The sequence below is a fragment of the Rhagoletis zephyria genome, unplaced genomic scaffold, assembly GCF_001687245.7.
Source record: "Rhagoletis zephyria isolate East Lansing unplaced genomic scaffold, Rhagoletis_zephyria_1.1 Rzeph_scaffold_01377, whole genome shotgun sequence".
NCBI classification, from domain to species: domain Eukaryota; kingdom Metazoa; phylum Arthropoda; class Insecta; order Diptera; family Tephritidae; genus Rhagoletis; species Rhagoletis zephyria.
Window position 1 is genome coordinate 81,478 of NW_016158461.1, and position 22,123 is coordinate 103,600.

Sequence of the window (22,123 nt, forward strand, 5' to 3'; positions counted from 1 at the left end):
GTCCTAATTTTATGATGGTTCCTTAATATATTTTAACTACATTGCATTTGAGTATGGAGAGGCAACTATCTGGAAGTATTTTACATAAAAAATTTACTAAGTATTGCCCGGTTTGTAGTTGCAGTTAAAGAAAACACATGAAAAGGCACGATTTTTTTTAAATTCGAAAAAATGTAAATATTTCAAAAACGGTGACACTTTTACCTGAAAATTTTTTGTTTATCAGTGAGCTCACAGTTTGGCACGTTACTTCTGGGACACCCTGTATACGCTGCCAACAATTTCTGTTATTACTTTTAATTTTCTCCTTTTACCAATATAAAACACCATTATGGGCCAGTTTTTCGGTGCCAGTTTAAGCTCAGATTAACCAAACTGAGTGTAAATTTAACAGCTGGCTGACATTTGTGTCATAAATGAGAGTGTAATACATAATTGGAGAATTATAAGAGAATGACATATGTGTAAAGAAGAAGTGGAAGATGATTGAAAATGAAATTAATAAATGTCAGTTGATTACAGAACTCACACGTGTTCAGTTACAATAGCTGGCGACAAGTCACTGAACCTTCGAGTAATAGTTATTACATAAAAAAAAACGAATACCACTGGATACGAACACCGCAGCCACAGCGGTAATAACTGTTGGTGCGCAGACATTGCGCGTTGCAGCGTTCCATTTTGAACCATTCAACTCCGAACTGACCACATGTAAGCGTTGGGTCAAGCGCTTCGAAACCGCCATGGAGCTCTTCAATAGCGACTCGACAATGAGGACACACCTACTACTGCATTATATGGGCACAACGACGTACAACCTCTTGTGTGATAAAGTGTCGCCAAGGACTCCGGAAGACATTACATACCGAGAGATAGTGACCATTTTGGAAGAATACTATGATCCAAAGCCGAACGAGATCTTGGAAAATTATAGATTTCATTTACGAAAGCAGAAGCCGGAGGAAAACTGTAGTCAGTTTTTAATTGCTTTGCGGCGGTTAGCGAATGGGTGCAATTTTGGGCAGTATCTAGATATAGCATTACGCAACCAATTTGTGTTCGGCTTGCTAAACCAACGTATTCAAAGCAGACTCCTTGAAGAGAAATCGCTAACAGTTGAGAAGGCTGAAAATATGGCATCGGCTTTCGAAATGGCTGAACAAGGAGGTATAGAATTGCATCAAGAAACTAGTGGCGGGCTTGTCAATAAATGGCTGATCTTAGTTTAAACCAGCCAGATCGGGCGTCTAAAATTAGTTTAAACCACGACCATGCACTGAAAAACTGGCCCTATGTCAAATTGATTTTTTATTGTATTTTCAAATGTATGTAAACGGTGAACACACGAAAACTTTGGGAATCTTATAACTCACCTAAAAAGGTTTCAATATTTTGAAACTTAAATGCCATGAGTAGACCATGACCTTAGTTTCACGTAAAAGAAATTTCATTTGAATTTGATTTCTAGTTAAGTTAAAAATGGCTACCGAGTGGGAAACGAGCCAAATTATTTTGAACGAGTTTAAAAATAATCCGGCCTTAAGTGCGCGTAAAATTACTAAAAATCTAAAATTGCACCGTTCGGCAGTTTGTGGGGGTTTGAATCGGGAAGGTCTGGCAGTTACCCGAAAACCTGGAAGCGGGGGTGAGCATGGTCAAAGTGATAAAAACCGTGCTCGGAAGGTCCTGAGTGCGTTTTCGCGAGATCCGAAGGTTTCGTCGCGTTCTGTTGCAAAATCTGTTCGTAAATCGCAGTCTTTCGTACAAAAGGTAAAGCGGAAAGCTTCATTGAGAAGTTTTTTAAAGCTCAAACAGCACCAGATCGAGGCGCAAAGCAGAATGTTACAGCCGAAAATTGTATGAATCCCAAATTACAAAATACAAATGGACGACGAAACCTACTGCTTTCAAAATTTCAAATATATTGCTGGTCAAGATTTGTATACTGCTGCAAGTCGTCAAGATGCCCCTGAAAGCTGTAAGCTGAAAACGAAGTCCAAATTTCAAAAAAAAAAATACATGGTTTGGCAAGCTATTTGTTCCTGTGGCCGTAAGAGCAGACCTTATTTCACATCCGGGACAATGAACGCCCAAGTTTATCGGGATGAGTGCCTCAAAAGGCGCCTTTTGCCATTTATCAACAGACATGGTACTTGATTTGCTTGACCTTTTCTTTTCGGTTCAAACAGGAATCTCGATAAACTGTTGTTGGGTAGCTCGCTTCCAATGGGATGGTGACAATAATTAGGTTGACTTACGTTTGATGATTTGGAGATTACCGGTGTGCGGTGGCCTAACTGCTGCCAAATGAATACACCAGAATTTATATCCACATACTCTTTATTTCCACAGGTAAAAACTTGGTTGGGGATTTGCCGGAAAGAATGTGGTGGAACAATGCCGATAAGTATATTCCCCAGGTATACGCACTCTGAGGATTGACTTAAACCAAACCGATGTCGTCAGCCTTAATAAATTGCTTGGTTAGGATTACTTCCGTTCTTGCTAGGGCTGATTCGTGTTGTTCGGTCCGTGTCCAATTCCAAAAAGGAAGAATATTTTTCTAGCGTCGTGGTATGTTCCCACCGATTCTTTTATCGTATGTCAGTGTGGGCGTTTTCATAGTGGCCATGTCAATTCGTGTCTATACCGATATGATGGTTCGTGTCTTGAATAACTATTGGTTACGTACATTCATCTGGCAATCCCCCCCATTTTGAAGTTTAGCTTTGACAGTTTTGTTATGTTTACATTTCTTATAATCGTTCTTATGTCTATTATTTGGGCAATAAAAAATAATAGATCATTATCCCCCTCTCATCTTCAGCGACACGTTAACAAAAAAAATGTGGAGCGTTTAGTAGGGATATGAGAATGGTGGTTCGAATGCGATTCACGGGCTGTGGTTTGATCGACGTTAGACCTTAGATCGAAATCGTTCTACATGATCTTCATCAACCCCATCCTGACTCGTTCAGTTCGCTTTGAGCGCATATGTATGGTATGGATATGTGTGTGGTATGGATTTACATCCAATAATAATTTATATTCGTTTCCCTCTTTCACATATTCACGACCAGTGTGCAGGAAATATGGCGTGTAGCCCGTGGCTGAATGCACTGAAGTGTTAATATCATGAATAACACGAGAAAGATGGTTTTCCCAGGAGGAATGTTCAAGAAGGTCAGCCATGTGAGCCCGTAATCCATGTTTAATGCTTTTGTTTGTCGCCTCGACCTGATTGGCTTGTGGATGGTACAAAGGCGTTTTCATGTGTTTGATGTTATAATCGGAGCAAAGCTGTGCGAAAGTTTGACTGATGAATTGAGTACCATTATCTGATATAATGAGTTCGGGGCAGCCATTCACCGTGAATATATGTCGAAGATAATTGACTACGGATACGGCGTTTGCATTTTTCATGGGCTGCGCCCAGACATAGCGAGAGTAACAGTCGATGGCTACGGAGATCCATTGGTTACGATTTTTAGACATGGGCAGCTTACCTACGAAGTCAATCGATAATTGCCAACCCGGTCGTTTTGGTTCTCTATATTCGCCGTGAGGTGTTTTGGTGCTCTCATTACTTGGTTTAATGCGGTGGCATAGTTCACATTGCCGAACGTACTGGTAAACGGACTCATACATCTTTGGCCAGTAACAGCGTTGTGAGATACGTCTATAAGTTTTCCAAACACCCTGATGCGAATGTTGGTTATGATTTTCATCGAGGACTTTTGCTCTGTCAAAAGATGGTACACAAAGTGTCCACAGTATTTCCGCACTTTGATTGGAAAATTTCAATCGATTTTATATCTATCTAATGGTTGTTTTGAGGCCATGGCATGCATTTTGTTGTACCATTTATCGCACGTGTTTGGGTCAATGTTGATCACGGATGTGATTGGGATACGATTAACGTGAAAATTAGTCGGAAGGTCAATTGGATTTCTACGAACGATGTTGAGAAGAGCAAAAGAACGAGATAAGGCGTCAGGAAGTTCCAAATGTTTTCCTGGTTTATGAACAATTTTGAGATCGTATGGTGATAATCGGATCGCCCAACGACATAAACGGCCAGTTGGGTCTTTGAGAGTTTGTAGCCAGCGCAAAGCTGCATGGTCCGTTACGACAACCAATTCACGACCCTCAAAATATGGACAGAACCTTTCGACCGCTAAGAGAACGGCTAAGCATTCCCGTTCGAATGCTGTGTAATTTTGTTCGGCTTTCGAGAATTTCTTACAAAAATACTGAACCACACGTTCATTCCCATCATGTTCTTGTACTAGAACAGCACCCGCTGCGATAAGCGAGGCATCGGTATAAACCTAGAATGGTTTTGAATAATCGGCCATAGTCAGAACGGGAGTGGTAGTTTAACACTCTTTGAGTTTGAGAAAGGCTTGTTCAGCAGCGGTATTCCATTCAATGGGTCCTTTTCGGTTTCCTTTATACAATTCACAAAGGGGAGCTGTGATCTCCGAAATATTTGGAATAAATTTTCGGTACCAGCCTGCTGCACCAACGAACGGTCTGACTCTTTTTGCCGTTTTGGGCCCTGCAAATTCAACAATAGCTCGAATACGAGATGGATTCGCACATAGACCCTCTTGAGACAAAACGTAACCCAGGAATTCCAATCGTTTACAAAAAAAAATTCGATTTGGATGTTGAGATGGTTAAGCCGGCCCCAGGCAGACGTTTTGCAACAATATCCAACATCTTAACGTCGAAATGCAAATCATGAAATCATCGACACATGCGAATGCATGTGGAACCAAATCACGGAAAATTTTATAAATGAGAATGGCTAATGTGGCGGGTGAATTTCTCAACCCCATCGTCATGCGACGAAAAGCATAAAGTCTGTTACCGAATGCAAAATCGGCTTTCAGTTGACTCGATTTTGCCAAAGGAATTTGAAAGAAAGCTTGAGACAGATCAATACTGGTTAGGTATTTAGCTGACATTAGTCGTGCTAAAATTTGGTTAGTATCCGTAATTGGATAAGCATTTGGAATGGTAATTTTATTCAGCTCTCTCGCGTCCAAGCACACGCGAAACGTTCCGTCTTTCTTCTTTACAGCCAGAATTGGTGACCGCCAAGGGCTTTCTTGGATGGTCATAATGATGTCACGAATACGCATTTTGTCCAATTCGGCTTGAACTTGTTCAGCCACATATGGCGATACTGGATACTGGCGTTTCATGACGGGTTTTGCATCACCTGTATCAATTACGTGTTCGATCTGATAAGTGATATTTAAAGGACCAGACTCAGGAGTTGGATTAAAAAGTCTGAGAACGGCGTCCAACATTTGTCTTTGATCTGGGTGAGATTATGTGGAAGGCTAACTGTTTTCATTATATAACCTCAAATATCGCCAAAAACCGTGATTTTGGCACTTAGAGGTTAGGATATCTCAAAATTCTAGCATCAGCACCAAGAAACGATGTGTTTTACTCAGGTGGTACAAAAATAAAAATTTTTTACAAATAATTGGAAAAAAGAAACACTTAACTTACTCGCATATCTACTAGCATTTTCAACGCGAATAGAATTGAACAAGGTGAATTTGCAAGTTCAGCTTTTTATCAATCATGGTTGTATTTAAGTGCATTTAAATTTGTAGATTTTTGTAAATTCAGTGCTGCCACAGCTTTAAATATTTAAAAATTATTTCAGTTTTTAACTATATCGGAGTAACTTTAGTTCAGAAAAAAGCACTAAAAAAGGCACTAGGCACTAAATAATTTTTATTGGCATTTTAATTTTCAAAAAGCACCAAATCTAGTGCTTAAAGCACCAAGTTGGCAACTATGCCTGCAGCGCCTTAATGCGCCCAAATTAGTATTCGGCTACGTTTTGCGCACAAATATAGAAGATTATGTACAGACGCAGTTTATCTGATGGCATTCCCAAAACTGATCATTCCGATTAAGTTCACAAATTTATGAATATGTTGGTGTGCCTAAAATAATAGGTTCGTTAAATTTAAAATTTAACACCACCGTAAGTTTAGCATTTAGCACCACCTATTTACCTATATTTGTTGTGGTATCGTCCACTAAATACAAAAAATCCAAAGGCAAAAGTCTTGTCGACTTTGTTAACTGCATACGCCGGCTACTGCATTGGAAATGAATTAACAAATGGTTGAATTTATAATATTTTTAGAAAAAATCGCACAAAATCTCTTAACTCATCAGACAACGAACACGAAATTGAAATTGAAAAGGAAAAGGAAAACAATGACATAAAGATCACGTACATTGTTGCATTTTTGCGTAAACACGTAAAATTTAATAAAATTCTAAATTATCTCCCGAAACACGTTTATTATTCTTTTTTATTGAAAATAAAAGAATAAGCATACATTTTGCAATTTTTATTTTCATTATTTTAAAGAATAAAAAAACTTGTAAATAAAATAAATTTTGTGCAAATGTGTTCCAAAGTTTTTTCCAGGTGATCTCAGCTGTTTTCAAATGTAAACTAACAAAATGGCGCTTTCCATACTTGTAAGCCTCTACAATGCCTAGAAGCAACAACAAACTACAAGTAAATATTTTTTTGGTCTGCCTGTTTGATATGCCTTGGAATAAACAATAAGCTTAAAATGCCTCGTTCTCGGTCTTATTCTTAACATTGTTTTTAACCGACTTCGCTTTTCCCTTACAGTAAACCTTTTAGTGTGGGCAACAATGATATTTTTCAAATAAGGCAGATCGGAATATGCGCTCTCGGGGAAGACAATACCTGCGATAATTGTACCATGGTGATACTTCACAGGTGGTCCCATACTAATTTGGTTTAAATCCGATCATTGGATCATAAAGAAATTAATGATATTCTTAAATTTTTATATGAGAATTGAAGTCGGTTTTGTTTTTTGCTTAAAAATTACTTGTTATAATTATAGTATTTTGCATTTTCCAGATTCGGCGTTGCAAAGTCCGGCCAAGAAGCTAAAGAAATTGCGCAGAAACTCGGAACGAATAACCTTGTGTTGAAAGCACAAGTTTTGGCTGGTGGTCGTGGTAAAGGCCATTTTAAGAATGGTTTGAAGGGGGGTGTGCGTGTGGTAAATACGTGAGTATTACACTTATAAAACTTCACAAAGAGTATCGAGTGTATATCAATTTTTTGTACACAGACCGAGCGAGGCTCAAGAAATAGCCGGCAAAATGGTAAATCAACTTTTGGTTACCAAACAAACCGGCGCTGCTGGTCGTATTTGCAACTCCGTTATGGTTGCTGAGCGTAAATTTCCAAGACGAGAGTTCTACTTTGCCGTTATGATGGAGCGAGCTTTTAATGTATGTAAATGCTTTGTGCTCTGCATAAAATAGCAAGCTTATAATACACATATCTTTTGGACTGAAAAGGGTCCTGTTATTATTGCTTCGTCTCAAGGTGGTGTGAATATTGAGGAAGTTGCTGCCGAAAATCCCGAAGCCATTATTTACGAACCCATTGATATTAAGGTTGGCTTGACGCCCGAACAAGCTAGTAAGGTAGTTGAAAAGGTCGGCTTGGGCGAATTTAAAGACGATACTGTCAAAATGCTGATGAATATGTATCAAGTTTTCGTAAAGAAGGATGCTTTACTAATTGAAATTAATCCATATGCCGAGGATGCCCTTGAAGGATGTAAGTATGATTTGCAAAAGATGGTAGTCAAAGAGTTCAACCTTCTTATTTCCTATTTTCATTTAACGTTTGGAATTATTAACAAGTTACATACATACATATATCACTGCATTAATAAGTTTCTATATGAAAACAATGGATTGACGCCATCATTTTTCTTTTTGCTAAAATCTTCTCATCTTCTCTGTCAAACGTTTCCTATTGTTCCCGGCAGGTTCTTGTAAGTAATCTTTAATATTTAATAATAGATTTTTTTTTTTTTTAATTGCAATGTTGTAGTGGCTGATTTAATACATTTATATCAGAGATCACAAATATCAGTTACAATTTTCAATATTTCACCAAAAGCACTTAACCAGCGAGACAAACAGCTGTGTTCGCTTATTAGCAGACACCGGTAAGAGAGCTAGAGTGAGAAATCTTATTACATACATACATATTCTCAGGACCATATTCTAATTTATAAGAGGATTTTTTTTCAGGGACCGGAACAGTTATCATAACGCACGGCGATGCGAGGAGCGAAAGTAGCCTCAGTAGCTTGCTGAAAGTTGACTCGCTTATACATACCCCAGTAAAAAAATTATATGTGCTATACTTCAACTTCAATTAGCTGAATGAAAGGCCAATACTAGATCTTTGAAGTTTTTTCCCAATAATTGTATTCATTTACTCTATCAAAAGAATATAAAAATCTTTATAAATATGCATTAGTTTATAACAAGATAATTTAATTGTACCATTATGTTGAAATTTTCGTAGAAAATATTTATATGTGCAAAGAAACACAGGTTACCGACTATTTTAAAAAATGTTTAAAAGATAATTTTATTTGTTGGTATGGGATTGTCATAGTTGCCAACTTGGTGCTTTAAGTACTAGATTTAGTGCTTTTTGAAAATTAAAACGCCAAAAAAAAAATCGTTTAGTGCCTATTGCCTTTTTAGTGCTCTTCTTCTGAACTCAAATTTCTCATAGATAATTAAAATATGAAATAATTTGTAATATTTAAAGTTGTAGCAGCACTGAATTTAAAAGAATCTACATTCATTTTTCGTTTGTTGCGATTCGATTTTTCTTTCTCTAAATATACCAGTTTTAATCTGCAGTAAATACTTCGTTAGTATGAGAAAAAGTTTTAATATATTAGTAAATATTATTTATTTATTTTTTTGACTTTTGTTAAATACAAACTGTTATGAAAAAGGTATCCTTTGGACAAAAAAAATTAGTGCTTTTAGTACGGTGAAACGCTTTTCTCCCCAAGTTTTGATGCTTTTTGAAACTCAGAAGTTGGCAACACTGGGGATTGTATTTCTATTGCACAATTTTATTTGTTTTAATGTTTACGGCATATATTTTACCGAAACTTTGTAGTAAAATTTGTATTATTTCCTCCTATTTGTGAAGTTTGGTTTATTTAAGTTTCAACACGTTATCATTTTTTTTTAAATGAGTAACAATCTTGTTGGGAAGTAGACCTTATATATCCCCAGTGGTATTAAAGCCCATATTCTAAAAGAAGGTATTTTGTTCCTTGAATAGCAATTTTGTTGTTCGCACGGTATGAATAGCGACGTTTTACCGCTGGAATTTTCAAATATCTTCGGTCGAAATCAGCGAAAAATTTGCCAACTTGATGCACAAAGAATGATTCTACTTCTGGATATTCATTGTGAAAAGATTTGATTTGATTTCCAAAGCTATATGACTTTTACTTTAATTCAAATATCCCTTTCGCCAAGGACGGGTTTGCCGTAGAAGCCAGATTACACTCCAAGTTGTGGTGGGCATCAGAATCAATTATATTGAAGTTGTTTCCATCACTGAAATTTAGCGTTTTTCAATTCTTCCTACAAAATTTGTAATTTTTGTAAAATGCTGAAAAAGCATTTCGTGCCATAGAGTGGACTGTGGCTTAGTGATTTATTTTTTCACCCTAAGTACCAAAACTGTGGTTTATTATTTGTTGTGAACTTTTACTTGTGACAGAGAGATTCAAATACATTTCAATTTTTTATGGTAAATCATGCTGTGCGTAGTAGCTAATCTTTAGATATGTCATTTGCACCAGTCTTTTGGGGTTGTATAGAGCCACCAAGCTTATAATTTCCATAGTCGTCGGGATTTTTAAAGGAACATCTTATTATAATTTCCTGTCCGATTACTTCAGCAGTTAATTAACTAATTTTTATGCCACATTCATTCCTGTTATACTTTCGGGCTCTTCTTCAGATTGTTCAATGGCACGGGATATTATGGGATATAATATAACTAGGGAATATAATAAAACGGATTTTATTATGAAAATAGATTATATATGTTAAAGCTTTTACCACACAGCCATTGGTCTAGATTTCTGTTGAAAATTTTTGACACTGGAGTAGGCGGAAACTGAATAGTTCATTTTGCACATACAATTATTTACTATTGCATATTAACTATTGTTTGTGATAATGGTGATTAAAATTGTAAAGGAAGGTCAACTTAACATAAGAAAATAGTTATAAACTAAAGGCTATTATAATCGCATTCAGCAAAAGGTTTTACTCTTCTTTCATAATGCTAAAATGAGGAAAAACATATTGCACATATAATTCTTTTACTGGGGTACATTGGTCCACAAAATAATAGGAGTTGATCCGTTTTGGCTATTTGTCTTTTGTTTATTTAATTATTATTTTATTATTATTATTATTTTATTATACGACAAACACCGATCTTTGTACAAAAATTATAAAAAATCTGCCAATTTTTACCAAAATTTCAACTTTTTAATCAGAATCTTTAGAAAAAATGTTGGTATGTAGTTTTCTAGCGCATTTAATTCTAGTAGGATGACAGATAACGAATGTTTTTATGTCATTACTGTGTATAGGTATATATCCATGGACCAACGACTACAGATCACCTAATCAGCCATAGTTGTATTTGTAATCGATTTTCAGAAAAAAGTTTTCGCAGCGTTTTTGATGTTTATTGGTTTTGTTTAAACCGTCCTCTACCTCTTCGTAGTGATTTTTAAGCGATTTAATGTGTTTTCTGCAGCGATTTTAATTATAAATTTTGATTTATTACAAATTTATGAAACAAAATGAAGTGCTCTGTGATTGGAAAATGTTTGCGTATGTTTGGTTTGCCAAGAGGCATAAATTTGCGTGAAATGTGGGTGCACTTTTGTGGTCAGAACTCTGGCATTGAAAAATCGAACTGTGCTGATGCTACGTGGTTGCAAAATACTTTCCATCACGAAAAACATATTTTTGAACACCTTTGGCTCATTTTTTAATTCAGTTTCACTTCTTATATTAGGTGCGTTCGTTTAAAATCTCCAGTAAAAACCAACCAACTGCCAAATTCCGGCGAAATGTCATCTGTTCTCTCACAAGAGAAAAATATCCAAAATAGTACGCGAACAGAAAATTTGCAGAAACTTGCAAGTTAGANAACAAAATGAAGTGCTCTGTGATTGGAAAATGTTTGCGTATGTTTGGTTTGCCAAGAGGCATAAATTTGCGTGAAATGTGGGTGCACTTTTGTGGTCAGAACTCTGGCATTGAAAAATCGAACTGTGCTGATGCTACGTGGTTGCAAAATACTTTCCATCACGAAAAACATATTTTTGAACACCTTTGGCTCATTTTTTAATTCAGTTTCACTTCTTATATTAGGTGCGTTCGTTTAAAATCTCCAGTAAAAACCAACCAACTGCCAAATTCCGGCGAAATGTCATCTGTTCTCTCACAAGAGAAAAATATCCAAAATAGTACGCGAACAGAAAATTTGCAGAAACTTGCAAGTTAGACGAACCGCTGATATAATTTTTATTTTAGTCTGTTCCAATTGCAGTCCGGTTTACAGGATTTAGTCAGAACTTACAGGAAGTCGTTCCTATTGACATAAAACCTGTAAGTGGGAACACTTTTGAGAGAGTAACTGAGCAACTGCTCCTAGTCAGAAGTTACAGGATTTAGTCCGGAGTTTTTTTCCTGTAAGTTCATGAAAAGTGTCAAACGATCAGCTGATTTGCATGTGCAAACAAAAACAGAAAGCGGTGTAAGCAAAGAATCTTATATTTGTAAAAAAATGGAAGTAAACAACGAAATATTTGAAGACGTATAGATTTTAATAATTAGTTGGTAATATTTCAGCCAAATCATTGTTGTCCAAATGACATGTAAACAAACCGGCTGACGTTTTTACAGGAAATAGTGCTTTTTGCGTTCCCGTGCACTTCTGAATCTGTTCTCCTTTTACTCTCACTTGAGAGAGTAAAATTGTTGTTTGACAGTTCCACAGGTTTTAGTCCGAAGTTCAAAGGAACAGACAATTTACATTCAAAAGTGTAAAATTTAAAACGTACGAAAAGTCATCACAAAGTGTTATACTGACACAGTTTATTGATTAAACAAATAACTACTTATTTCTTACAAGTTTAATTAGTCTCATTTTGTAATTTTTAACTTCCAAACCATCAAATGCAATTTTGTGATTTGCGCAAATGCCAACCAGCTGTTTTTGATCAGCTGTTTTCCTGTGGGCAAATTGCTGTTGGCAAATAGTCTGTTCCAATAGCATTCCGGTTTACAGGATTCAGTCAGAACTTACAGGAAGTCGTTCCTATTGACATAAAACCTGTAAGTGGGAACACTTTTGAGAGAGTAACTGAGCAACTGTTCCTAGTCAGAAGTTACAGTATTTAGTCCGGAGTTTTTTTTCCTGCAAGTTCATAAAAAGTGTCAAACGATCAGCTGAGTTGAATGTGCAAACAAAAACCGAAAACGGCGAAAGCAAAGAACCCTATATTGTATAAAATGGAAGTAAACAAAGAAATGATTGAATATGTATAGATTTTAAAAATTATTTAGTGATATTGCATCCAAATCAGTGTTGTACGAATGTCATGTAAACAAACCGACTGACGTTTTTACAGGAAATAGTGCCATTTGCGTTCCCCAACACTTCTGCATCTGTTCTCCTTTTACTCTCACTTGAGAGAGTAAAATTGTGGTTTGACAGTTCCGCAGGTTTTAGTCCGAAGTTCAAAGGAACAGACTAAAAAATTAGTCATTGGTACAATACTGATTTGGCTGAAATATCACTCAATAATTATTCAAATCTATACATATTCAAACATTTCTTTGTTTCCTTCCATTTTTTTACAAATATAAGGTTCTTTGCTTTCACCGCTTTCTGTTTTTGTTTGCACATGTAAATCAGCTGATCGTTTGACACTTTTCATGAACTTACAGGAAAAAAAACTCCGGACTAAATCCTGTAACTTCTGACTAGGAACAGTTGCTCAGTTACTCTCTCAAATGTGTTCCCACTTACAGGTTTTATGTCAATAGGAACGACTTCCTGTAAGTTCTGACTAAATCCTGTAAACCGGACTGCTATTGGAACAGACTAAATGTTTCCAGCAGAAACCAGCAGCTCCCCTTAAAATGAAATGTCACTTTGCTCTCTCAATTTCCCCTACTTTGCAAGTTTTTTGCGTACGCGAACGCCTTTTGCGTGTAAGTTTTGGTTAAACATGAACAATTAACAGCTACGCGAACGCAACTATTTTATGATAAATGCCAATATAATCACACTTAACCACCGCGCCTTTTTCGTTTTCTTTGTTTGTTTTCATTCTTAGACAAATGTCAAAAACGCTCAGAAATATACTTTTTTTTCTTGCTTCTTTGAATAGGTGATCTTCTTTTGTTTGTTCATGGGTTTATATCCGTGTCGATAACGCCAACTGTGATGCCAAATTATCGGGTCAAAACGACAACGGGAATAAGCCAAATTATTATTTTTTAAGTATACAAATGCATTTTTGACCAATTGCTTTGTTTTATTTTGCTAGTCTTCGCATTGGATGCCAAATTTCGCTTTGATGACAATGCTGAATTCCGTCAGAAGGAGTTATTTGCTTTGCGTGATTGGACACAAGAGGATCCCAAAGAAGTGGAGGCGGCCAAATACGATTTGAATTACATTGCTTTAGATGGAACCATCGGCTGTATGGTAAATGGAGCTGGTTTGGCTATGGCGACTATGGATATTATTAAGTTATATGGAGGCGATCCAGCCAATTTCCTTGATGTTGGTGGCGGTGCAACTGCACAAGCTGTGAAAGAGGCCTTCAAGATTATTACTGCCGATCCGAAAGTCCACTGTATTTTAGTGAATATTTTCGGTGGAATTATGCGTTGTGATGTCATTGCAGAGGGTATTATCGCTGCTGCCAAGGATCTGAACATGAAAATGCCAATAGTTGTCCGATTGCAGGTAAGTCAGCATTACACGTACATATGTATCTTTATTTAAAATTCTAATATCTTGGATGTTGATTGTGTCGCTTAGGGTACAAATGTAAATGAAGCACGAGAATTGATCCGTCAATCCGGTCTGAGGATCATACCCCGTCACGATTTGGATGAGGCTGCAAATTTGTCTGTTCACTTGGCCCAAATTGTACATTTGGCGCGTGAAATGAACATGGATGTCAGCTTTGAGATTCCTGACAGCGTGAAGTAGATATTTTACATTACAGAAAAAATATACACAATTCAACGATAACAACACGCATTAGCTCGGGATCAAGTCTTATCTCACAAAGGCACGATTAGAATAACGTAATACATACATACTTCTACACCTGAAACAAATAATGTACATATATGCATTCATATACATACATACTTCAAGAACTCGAAAGCCTTAAGTTGAAAAAATTTAACATACACATACATATGTAGATCAGTTTAAGTGTAAAGTAACTGATTAGTTATCATTAGTAAAAAAACGAACGAATATTTGTATGCGTTGCTATTAAAACTACAAATACGAGTACGATTATTGCAAATATTACCGCATTTCTTTTATTTTATTTTAAAATTTTCTATTTTTAGTTTACTTTCAAATGTTTTTTATCCTCTGCAAGTAGCGGACTGTAGTTTTTAATTTGCCTTGAAGGCAGCTTGAAGTTCTATACCTTGAAAACGCTTCATCTGGTTTTCTTTTATGCATATTTATTGTTATTCCTACACATAGATTATAATACATTGTTCAACAATTAAAAGCTATTTTAAGATGAACTACTACAAACAAATATATTCACAATCTTTATTAAAACAAAATTAAGGTTATATATTTTCAGTCACTTCTAATAAGATAATTTTATTTTAAATCCAATCCTTCAACAGCAAAAAACCAGATCCCAAATGCGGTGACAACGGAGGTGGCAGTGGTAAGCCAAGTACTTGTAAGCCCAAGAAAGAGATCAATTGTGATTCAAAGAAATATTAAACAGAGTATTTATCATGAAGACTGATTTATATGTTCTCAAAATTTTAAGTAAACTTATTTTTACGGACCTGCTCCAATTTAAAATTAAAACTATTGTAATTAAAGAATTTTGGTTTTCGAATCACATAATGTAATTAGAATTTTATTTAGTTTTTTTTTAATACATATGTCAGCGAGAGGGAGTAACGTGTGAATTGCCGCCGAGTGAGCGGACGGCTCTGAATAGTTTTCATCAGTCATATTAACACTTAAACTACATTGGCCTTTTGTCGTGCAAGGCGCACACACACACACACGTATACAAAATAAGTTACCAGCGATAGACGAATAAGGACAATCAGAGTGATAGACATTCTGACATAAGGAAATAACGAGCGATAGACGCAAAATAACGAGCAAAGAGTGATATACATTCTCACATAAGGAAATAATGAGCGATAGACGCAAAATAACGAGCAAAGAGTGATAGACATTCTCACAGAAAAGAATAACGAGCGATAGACGCAAAAGAACGAACGAGTGATAGATACTCATAAAAGAAATAGCGTGTAGCAAGAATACGAGGAATTGCTGCACGAACCGGCACCGAAATAGAAAAGAAGAATAGAGTTAGCGGCGAGAAGAAAAAAGCAGGGCGGAATACAGAAAAGGAAAGGCAAAATTAAGTAAATCGAGGGCGAGTAGGGATTTTTGAATTTTCAACGGCGGAGTGAACGAAGATAGACGCGTGGGGAAAAAAGCCGGAATCAGGAATTGGAGTTAAAATGTTTAAACTGAATGACTTAAAAGTGAAACAATTGAATATTCTACTGGAAAAACACAATTTGTCAGTCACAGGAGCAAAGGCTCACAACTATATCGCGGTTGATGGAAATTTACAACATAGGCGAGGTGCATGAACCAAGAATACAAGATCACGCCTTCTTAGTAGCCCGTTATAATCGCATTTAGGATAAAAGTTGGGCGACTTTGACATTAGCCGTTTATTTACATTTGTTCGTTGTTTACAATTTGGTGGTGGCTTTTTGCTGCAATTTTCTTAATTTTCGCTTGTGACAACGTGTGCACACACAAGGTAAAGAATAATTTAACACAACGACATGATTTATAGAAGAATTTGCATAATAAAAATGATTATTCATGCGTTCAACAATTACGCGGTTCTCTCCGTTGTTTACTTCTTACAACAAAGATGGCGTCGAGATTTCGACAGCTAGAAAATATCTTTTTTCTCTCTTTCCTTAAGGCGTGATCTTGTGTCTTTCGTTCATGGACGAGGTGCAAGATGACGAAGTGGAGATTGAAGAGGTTCCAGTCTTGCAAAAGCAAGTCGATGAGCTCCGTGAAATGATCGCCAGTATGTCTAAGCGGTAGCAGACTTGGTAAGCAACAATCGTAACCAGAGTGAGGCTGCAATACAAGGAATGCAGCAAGGTTCAGATACAGATGTGGCGAGTGCATCGCATGCAACGGCAGGTGCATCAGGGGCAGATGCTACAATGCAAGCGAATAGGGCAGGACTGTCAACAACACCTCCATATATGGTGGGGGCCGGACCACCAACAATGTCAACAGTAGTCAAACACACGATGACGGACATTATCGGGATGCTACGGGATTTCACCCACTTAAGACACAGCAATTCTTGGACAGAGTGGAGCAGCTTCGGTCAATTTATGGGTGGTCGGAGGAAGTCTTAGGTTAGGTTAGGTGAGGTGGCAACCCCGTGTAACCCTTTGTGATACCACAATTTGGAAACGGCCCACTAAACTTTATCGTTAAAACGCTCCGCGCCGATTATGTATTTACTAATACGACTGATCTCAATGCCCCAAAGCTCCTCGGGGCTCTTTAGAAAGTGAGAGCCAAAGTACTTCAACCTTAGCCTCGCAAACGCTGGGCACCTAAGAAGGTAGTGTTGAGGTGATTCTACCTCGTCCTCTTCCAAGGCAACAGCGACACAAAGGGTCCGGTAGAATGTTTAGTCTTACTGCGTGAATACCTATAGGACAGCGACCCGTTAAAAACCCCACCAGAAGTGATAGCTTTGGCTTTGCGAGTGTGAGGAGTGCCCTCGACCGCCCCCGGTCCACCCTCGGCCAAAAGAACCTTGCGATCGCGCATGTCATGGTATTCGCCCAGCGTTCGCTGAGCTGACATGAGGCCCATCTATCCAAGAGTGAACCGCAAGCGATCAATGGCACTCCCAGCCGTTCTTTATCCGGTGATAGCGTTTCACGGGTTCCTTCCCTGGCGAGCTCGTCAGCTACGCAGTTCCCCCCAATGTCGCTGTGTCCCGGAACCCAAATAAGCCTAATGCGGAAGTACTCCGACGCGGCCGAAAGAGAGAGCAGATATTCCTTAACCAAGTTAGAGCGCAAGAAAAGTAAATATTGATTTTAGGGGTAATTTGCTTTTTCTTTACATTATTATTAATAAGATGTATATATGTAGTTGTTTTACAATTCACAAAATTATTCAAGCTAAACTATTACAATTTTCATTCTCATAAAATATTTTTATATCCGGCAAACGTATTTGTTTAAACAATAAATATTCACAAAAGGAAGTATAAAAGAAACAAATATAACAATAACAAGTACACATATACATACATATATAACTCGCCCTTTCTTATAATTCAAATCGCTTTGAATTGAATTTAAATAGATAAGTACAGTTTTTTAAATTAACAAATTATCTCATGATATATCATAATTAATAAGTAAAATTATTTCAAAATCAACAAAAAAAATCCTTCGTGTTAACATTTTACATTTTATTTAACAATTATAAATCCATAAATTGTCTTAAAGGTCTTTTAACTGAATCAAAATCTATTTTCATTGGATTGGAAGTGTGATGTTTTAGAAAACGTCTAACAATTTTTTGCCTCTGTGTTTTAGGATTTCTAATATAAAGATCTTAAAACATTGCAATTCGGTATATCTTCCCTTTTCAAATTAATTCTGTTTATAATTTCTTCTTTTTTTGTCGCATTATGTTGGCAATTTTTTTATAATCATCGGTTCTATTAATAAAATCTATCGGTTTCATTTTAATTATGCTATGTATATGTAGCGGTCGGCAACCCTACAACTCTTAAAATTCTCAACTTAAATCGTATTTTCGCCTTTAATGTGGCAACGCCACTTTTCATCTGTATTTCTTTGACTATTCCTTTTTTCTCCTTCTACTTTCAACCACCGCGCGAACAACTTGGTACATCACATTTAAATTGTAATTATTAGTATTAAGACTTTTGAGATCGAATAAATAAGTTCAGTTTAATCCTCGTAGTCGATTAATTATTTGTTTTAACGAAGAACAGGGTTAATCGCTACATTAGTGACCCCGATCGCGTAAGATTGATAATAGTTAAATTTTCAAACACGTGCACGTCCGATTGCAGGCTCATAAACGTTCGCCGGAAAATAGGCCGAACGCGAGCGTACGCGTTAAAAAAAATAAATAAAATTACAAAAAGCGACTAATACGTTTATTTGGTAATAAACGTCACCCTCATTGCTGCTGGTACTGCTGAGCACCAAACACACAGTGTTCCGTGACCTTCTCAAGCGAAAATGCCTTCGTGACGGACTCACTGGTCTATCTTCGCCGATATTCTTAGCACAAGTTACTAGCGCCGCATCAATTAAAGCAATTGAAGGTGACACCCAATTTCACAAAGTACTTTGTAAGTATCCGGACATCACTAGGCCGCACGGTGTTATCAACACTAAGAAACACGGCACACTCCATCACATTCGAACTTCAAGTGGACCACCAGTTACAAGCAAAGCGCGCCGGCTTGCCCCAGATAGACTCAAAGCAGCTCGTGATGAATTCGAAAAAATGATTAAGCTCGGGATCGCTCGACCATCTCATAGTCCATGGTCATCCCCGCTTCACCTCCAACCTAAAAGCTCGGGGGAATGGCGACCATGCGGAGATTACCGCAGTCTGAATTCTCGCACTGTGCCAGACAAATAAACAGTGCGTTGCCTCGAAGACTTTACTGCGACTCTTCATGGGAAGACAATTTTTTCTACCATCGACTTGGTTCGGGCATTCAACCAAATCCCAGTAGCTCCAGAAGACATCTGTAAAACAGCTATTATTACTCCCTTCGGCCTTTTCGAGTTTCCGTACATGACGTTCGGCCTACGAAATGCTGCCCAGACGTTCCAGAGATTCATCGATGAAGTTACGCGCGATTTACCATTTCTTTTCGTCTATATCGACGACATTTTGGTTGCATCTGTCGATGAAAGGGAACACCTGAAGCACCTTGAAATTTTGTTTCAACGCCTGAAGGACTATGGGTTAGTCATCAATCCTGGTAAGTCTCGTTTGGGCCAGACCGAAGTCCAATTCCTGGGTCATATGGTAAGCAAAGAAGGTATCAAGCCATTTACCGAGAAAGTTAACGCGATCCTTTCTATCAAGTTCCCCAGCAATATTAAAGAGCTGCGCAGATTTCTTGGGACAATCAACTTTTACCGGAAATTTATTAAGAACGCAGCTGACATCTTAGCACCGCTTAATAAGCTGCTGGAAGGGCCCAACGTTAAGAGCTCTCATAAACTAGGTTGGAATGAAGAGCTTAGGAAATCATTTACCCAAGCGAAAGAGGCTCTTGGCCAGGCTACATTGTTAGTTCACCCTGACACGCATGCACAATGGGCTATTTTTACAGACGCTTCAGAGAATGGCATCGGCGCAGTCTTGCAGCAGTACACGAACAACAAATGGGAACCACTGGCATTTTTTAGCAGAAACTTGGCACCCTCCATACGAAAGCTGTCGACGTACGATCGCGAATTGCATGCCATTTATGAAGCAGTGAAATATTTCCGTCATATATTCGAAGGACGTCACGTCATAATATATACGGATCACAAGCCGCTGCAACATGCATTTCAGCAACGAACAGAACGGGCTTCGCCCTGGCAGTTTCGGCGATTAGATTTTATTGCGCAATTCACATCCGACATCAGGCACGTCGCGGAACATCACAATGTTGTCGCCGATACGCTCTCACGTGTTGAAGCCATCGCCGCTACAGTTCCAGTTTCAGAGCTAGCGACAGCACAGCAAAATGATTTGGAGCTCCAACAACTGCTTAGCAATCGAACTACAGCTTTAAATCTACAAAGAGTACAGCTAATCGACGACCAACCAACTATATATTGCGACATAGCATCGGGTACTAACCGCCCATACGTTCCAGGCCCCTTGAGGAAGCGAATATTCGACGTTCTCCATTCGATGGCACATCCCGGAGCGAAAGCCTCGCAGAAATTAGTAAGCAAACGCTATGTATGGCCCTCAATAAATAAAGATTGCCGCGAGTGGGCCAAATCGTGTATCAGCTGCCAACGAAATAAAATTCAGCGCCACGTGTCAACACCGCCCTCCAAGTTCCAACCCCCATCTCAAAGGTTTGAGCACATCCACATAGACCTGATTTCGTTACCATCCTCAAAAGGTTTCAATCAGTGCTTGACAATAGTCGACCGCTTCACGAGATTTCCGGAAGCTTTACCATTAGAAAATGGCACAGCGGAAACCATCGCACGCGCACTTCTCGAACAATGGATAGCGAGGGGCGTCAATTCGAGTCTAGACTTTTCCACTCGCTATCGCAAATCTTGGGTATCAAACACCTAAGGACAACACCATACCACCCACAGGCCAATGGGTTGGTTGAGCGATTTCATCGGTAATTTAAGTAAGCGCTTCTCTGCCATGAGGGAACCTGGCATGACGCATTTAGTATGCAAATTTATTGAATTTTCCTGAGTTTTGCACAAAATTTAGAGATTTAGTTTTTATGTTTTTATAAAAAATTAACGAAAATAAATTAGAATAAAAAACTTTGCATATATTGCGAAAAATTCTCTGTGCCAATACTTTTGTCCGGCACTGTATGTAAAGAATTGAAATGCTGGTTACTCATTTTACTCGAAATGTTGATTACTCATAAAGCATTTTACTCAAATATTTTTGTTTTTGGTTAATCAAAAATCTTGATTACTCGAGTAACTGAACTTTTGAGTAATCATAATTTCCAATTAATCGAATAATTGAGTTATTTACTTTATGATTAATTAAAATTTTGAGTAATCAATTAATCGCACAGCCCTAGTTCTAACAATGTTGAATGAAACCTTTCAACATCCGAATTACCAGTATGAGAAATTGATGTAGTAAAATGCATCTCAATTTTTTTCCACAACAAAACATTTTAATTAATGGATTACACTGGACCACGAATTTCAACTTTTTCTCTTTACCAGAAACGCCGTTATGAAATTCTTATGTAAAATCGCCCCCTGATTCCGAAAATCAAGGTTATTTTTAATTCTATGGTACCGTTTTTGAGATATTTGCAATTTACCGTTTTTGCAAAAAAAAAAATTGGGCCCACTTTATCATATATATCTCAAGAACGAATTAAGCAATTCCAAAACGGTTTGAAGCTTTTAAAAGGTAATAAAATTTTCTATAAACTGTGCATACAACACTTTTTGCTAGGCCCTGTAGATTCAAAGATAACGAACAATCATTACCGATTTTTTCAATTTTTTTTGTAAAAATATAAAAAAAATTGTACTTTGCGGGGAAGGATCTCGAAAACCTTTTATTTTTTTGCAGATTTTTTTTTTCTCCCTAAGCTCTGTTGTATTACAAAAAAAATAAGCTATCATCGAAGAAAATCGATGCAAAACTACGTAATTATAAGCGATCAAATAAAAATACCCAGGTTGCGCAACTTCAATGTAATGTACCTATACATACATACATATATTAAAGGTATAAAGTGCAAGTGAGATATTATCCGGATAAACGAATAACACCATAACAATGATAACACTTTTTCTTTAAATAAATCAAATAGTACTTTTAATACTCGAATTGTATTATAGTAGGTAGAGTGGTTGCATCGAAAGGAAGAGTGGTTGGGTTCGAAACCTGCTGTAGGCATGTAGTTATAAACATGTATTTCCGTCATTGGGCCCACTTTATCATATATATCTCAAGAACGAATTAAGCAATTCCAAAACGGTTTGAAGCTTTTAAAAGGTAATAAAATTTTCTATAAACTGTGCATACAACACTTTTTGCTAGGCCCTGTAGATTCAAAGATAACGAACAATC

At 37.3% G+C, this 22,123-nt stretch overlaps 1 protein-coding gene across 2 annotated transcripts in view; it reads left to right on the plus strand.

Annotated features, from left to right (window-relative positions):
* The window catches only part of ScsbetaA (Succinyl-coenzyme A synthetase beta subunit, ADP-forming), a 58,353-nt gene extending 43,559 nt beyond the window's left edge, over positions 1-14,794 (plus strand). The window contains exons 4-9 of one of the 2 annotated variants that reach the window (XM_017617277.1): positions 6,944-7,096; positions 7,161-7,323; positions 7,393-7,657; positions 7,872-7,877; positions 13,515-13,939; positions 14,015-14,794. In XM_017617277.1, coding sequence (XP_017472766.1) covers positions 6,944-7,096; positions 7,161-7,323; positions 7,393-7,657; positions 7,872-7,877; positions 13,515-13,939; positions 14,015-14,188 — 1,186 coding nt within the window. In that variant the 3' untranslated portion in view covers positions 14,189-14,794. The remainder of the gene's footprint in view (positions 1-6,943; positions 7,097-7,160; positions 7,324-7,392; positions 7,658-7,871; positions 7,878-13,514; positions 13,940-14,014) is intronic. The other variant, XM_017617278.1, reaches the window with a different exon arrangement.
* Positions 14,795-22,123: the final 7,329 nt, after the last annotated feature.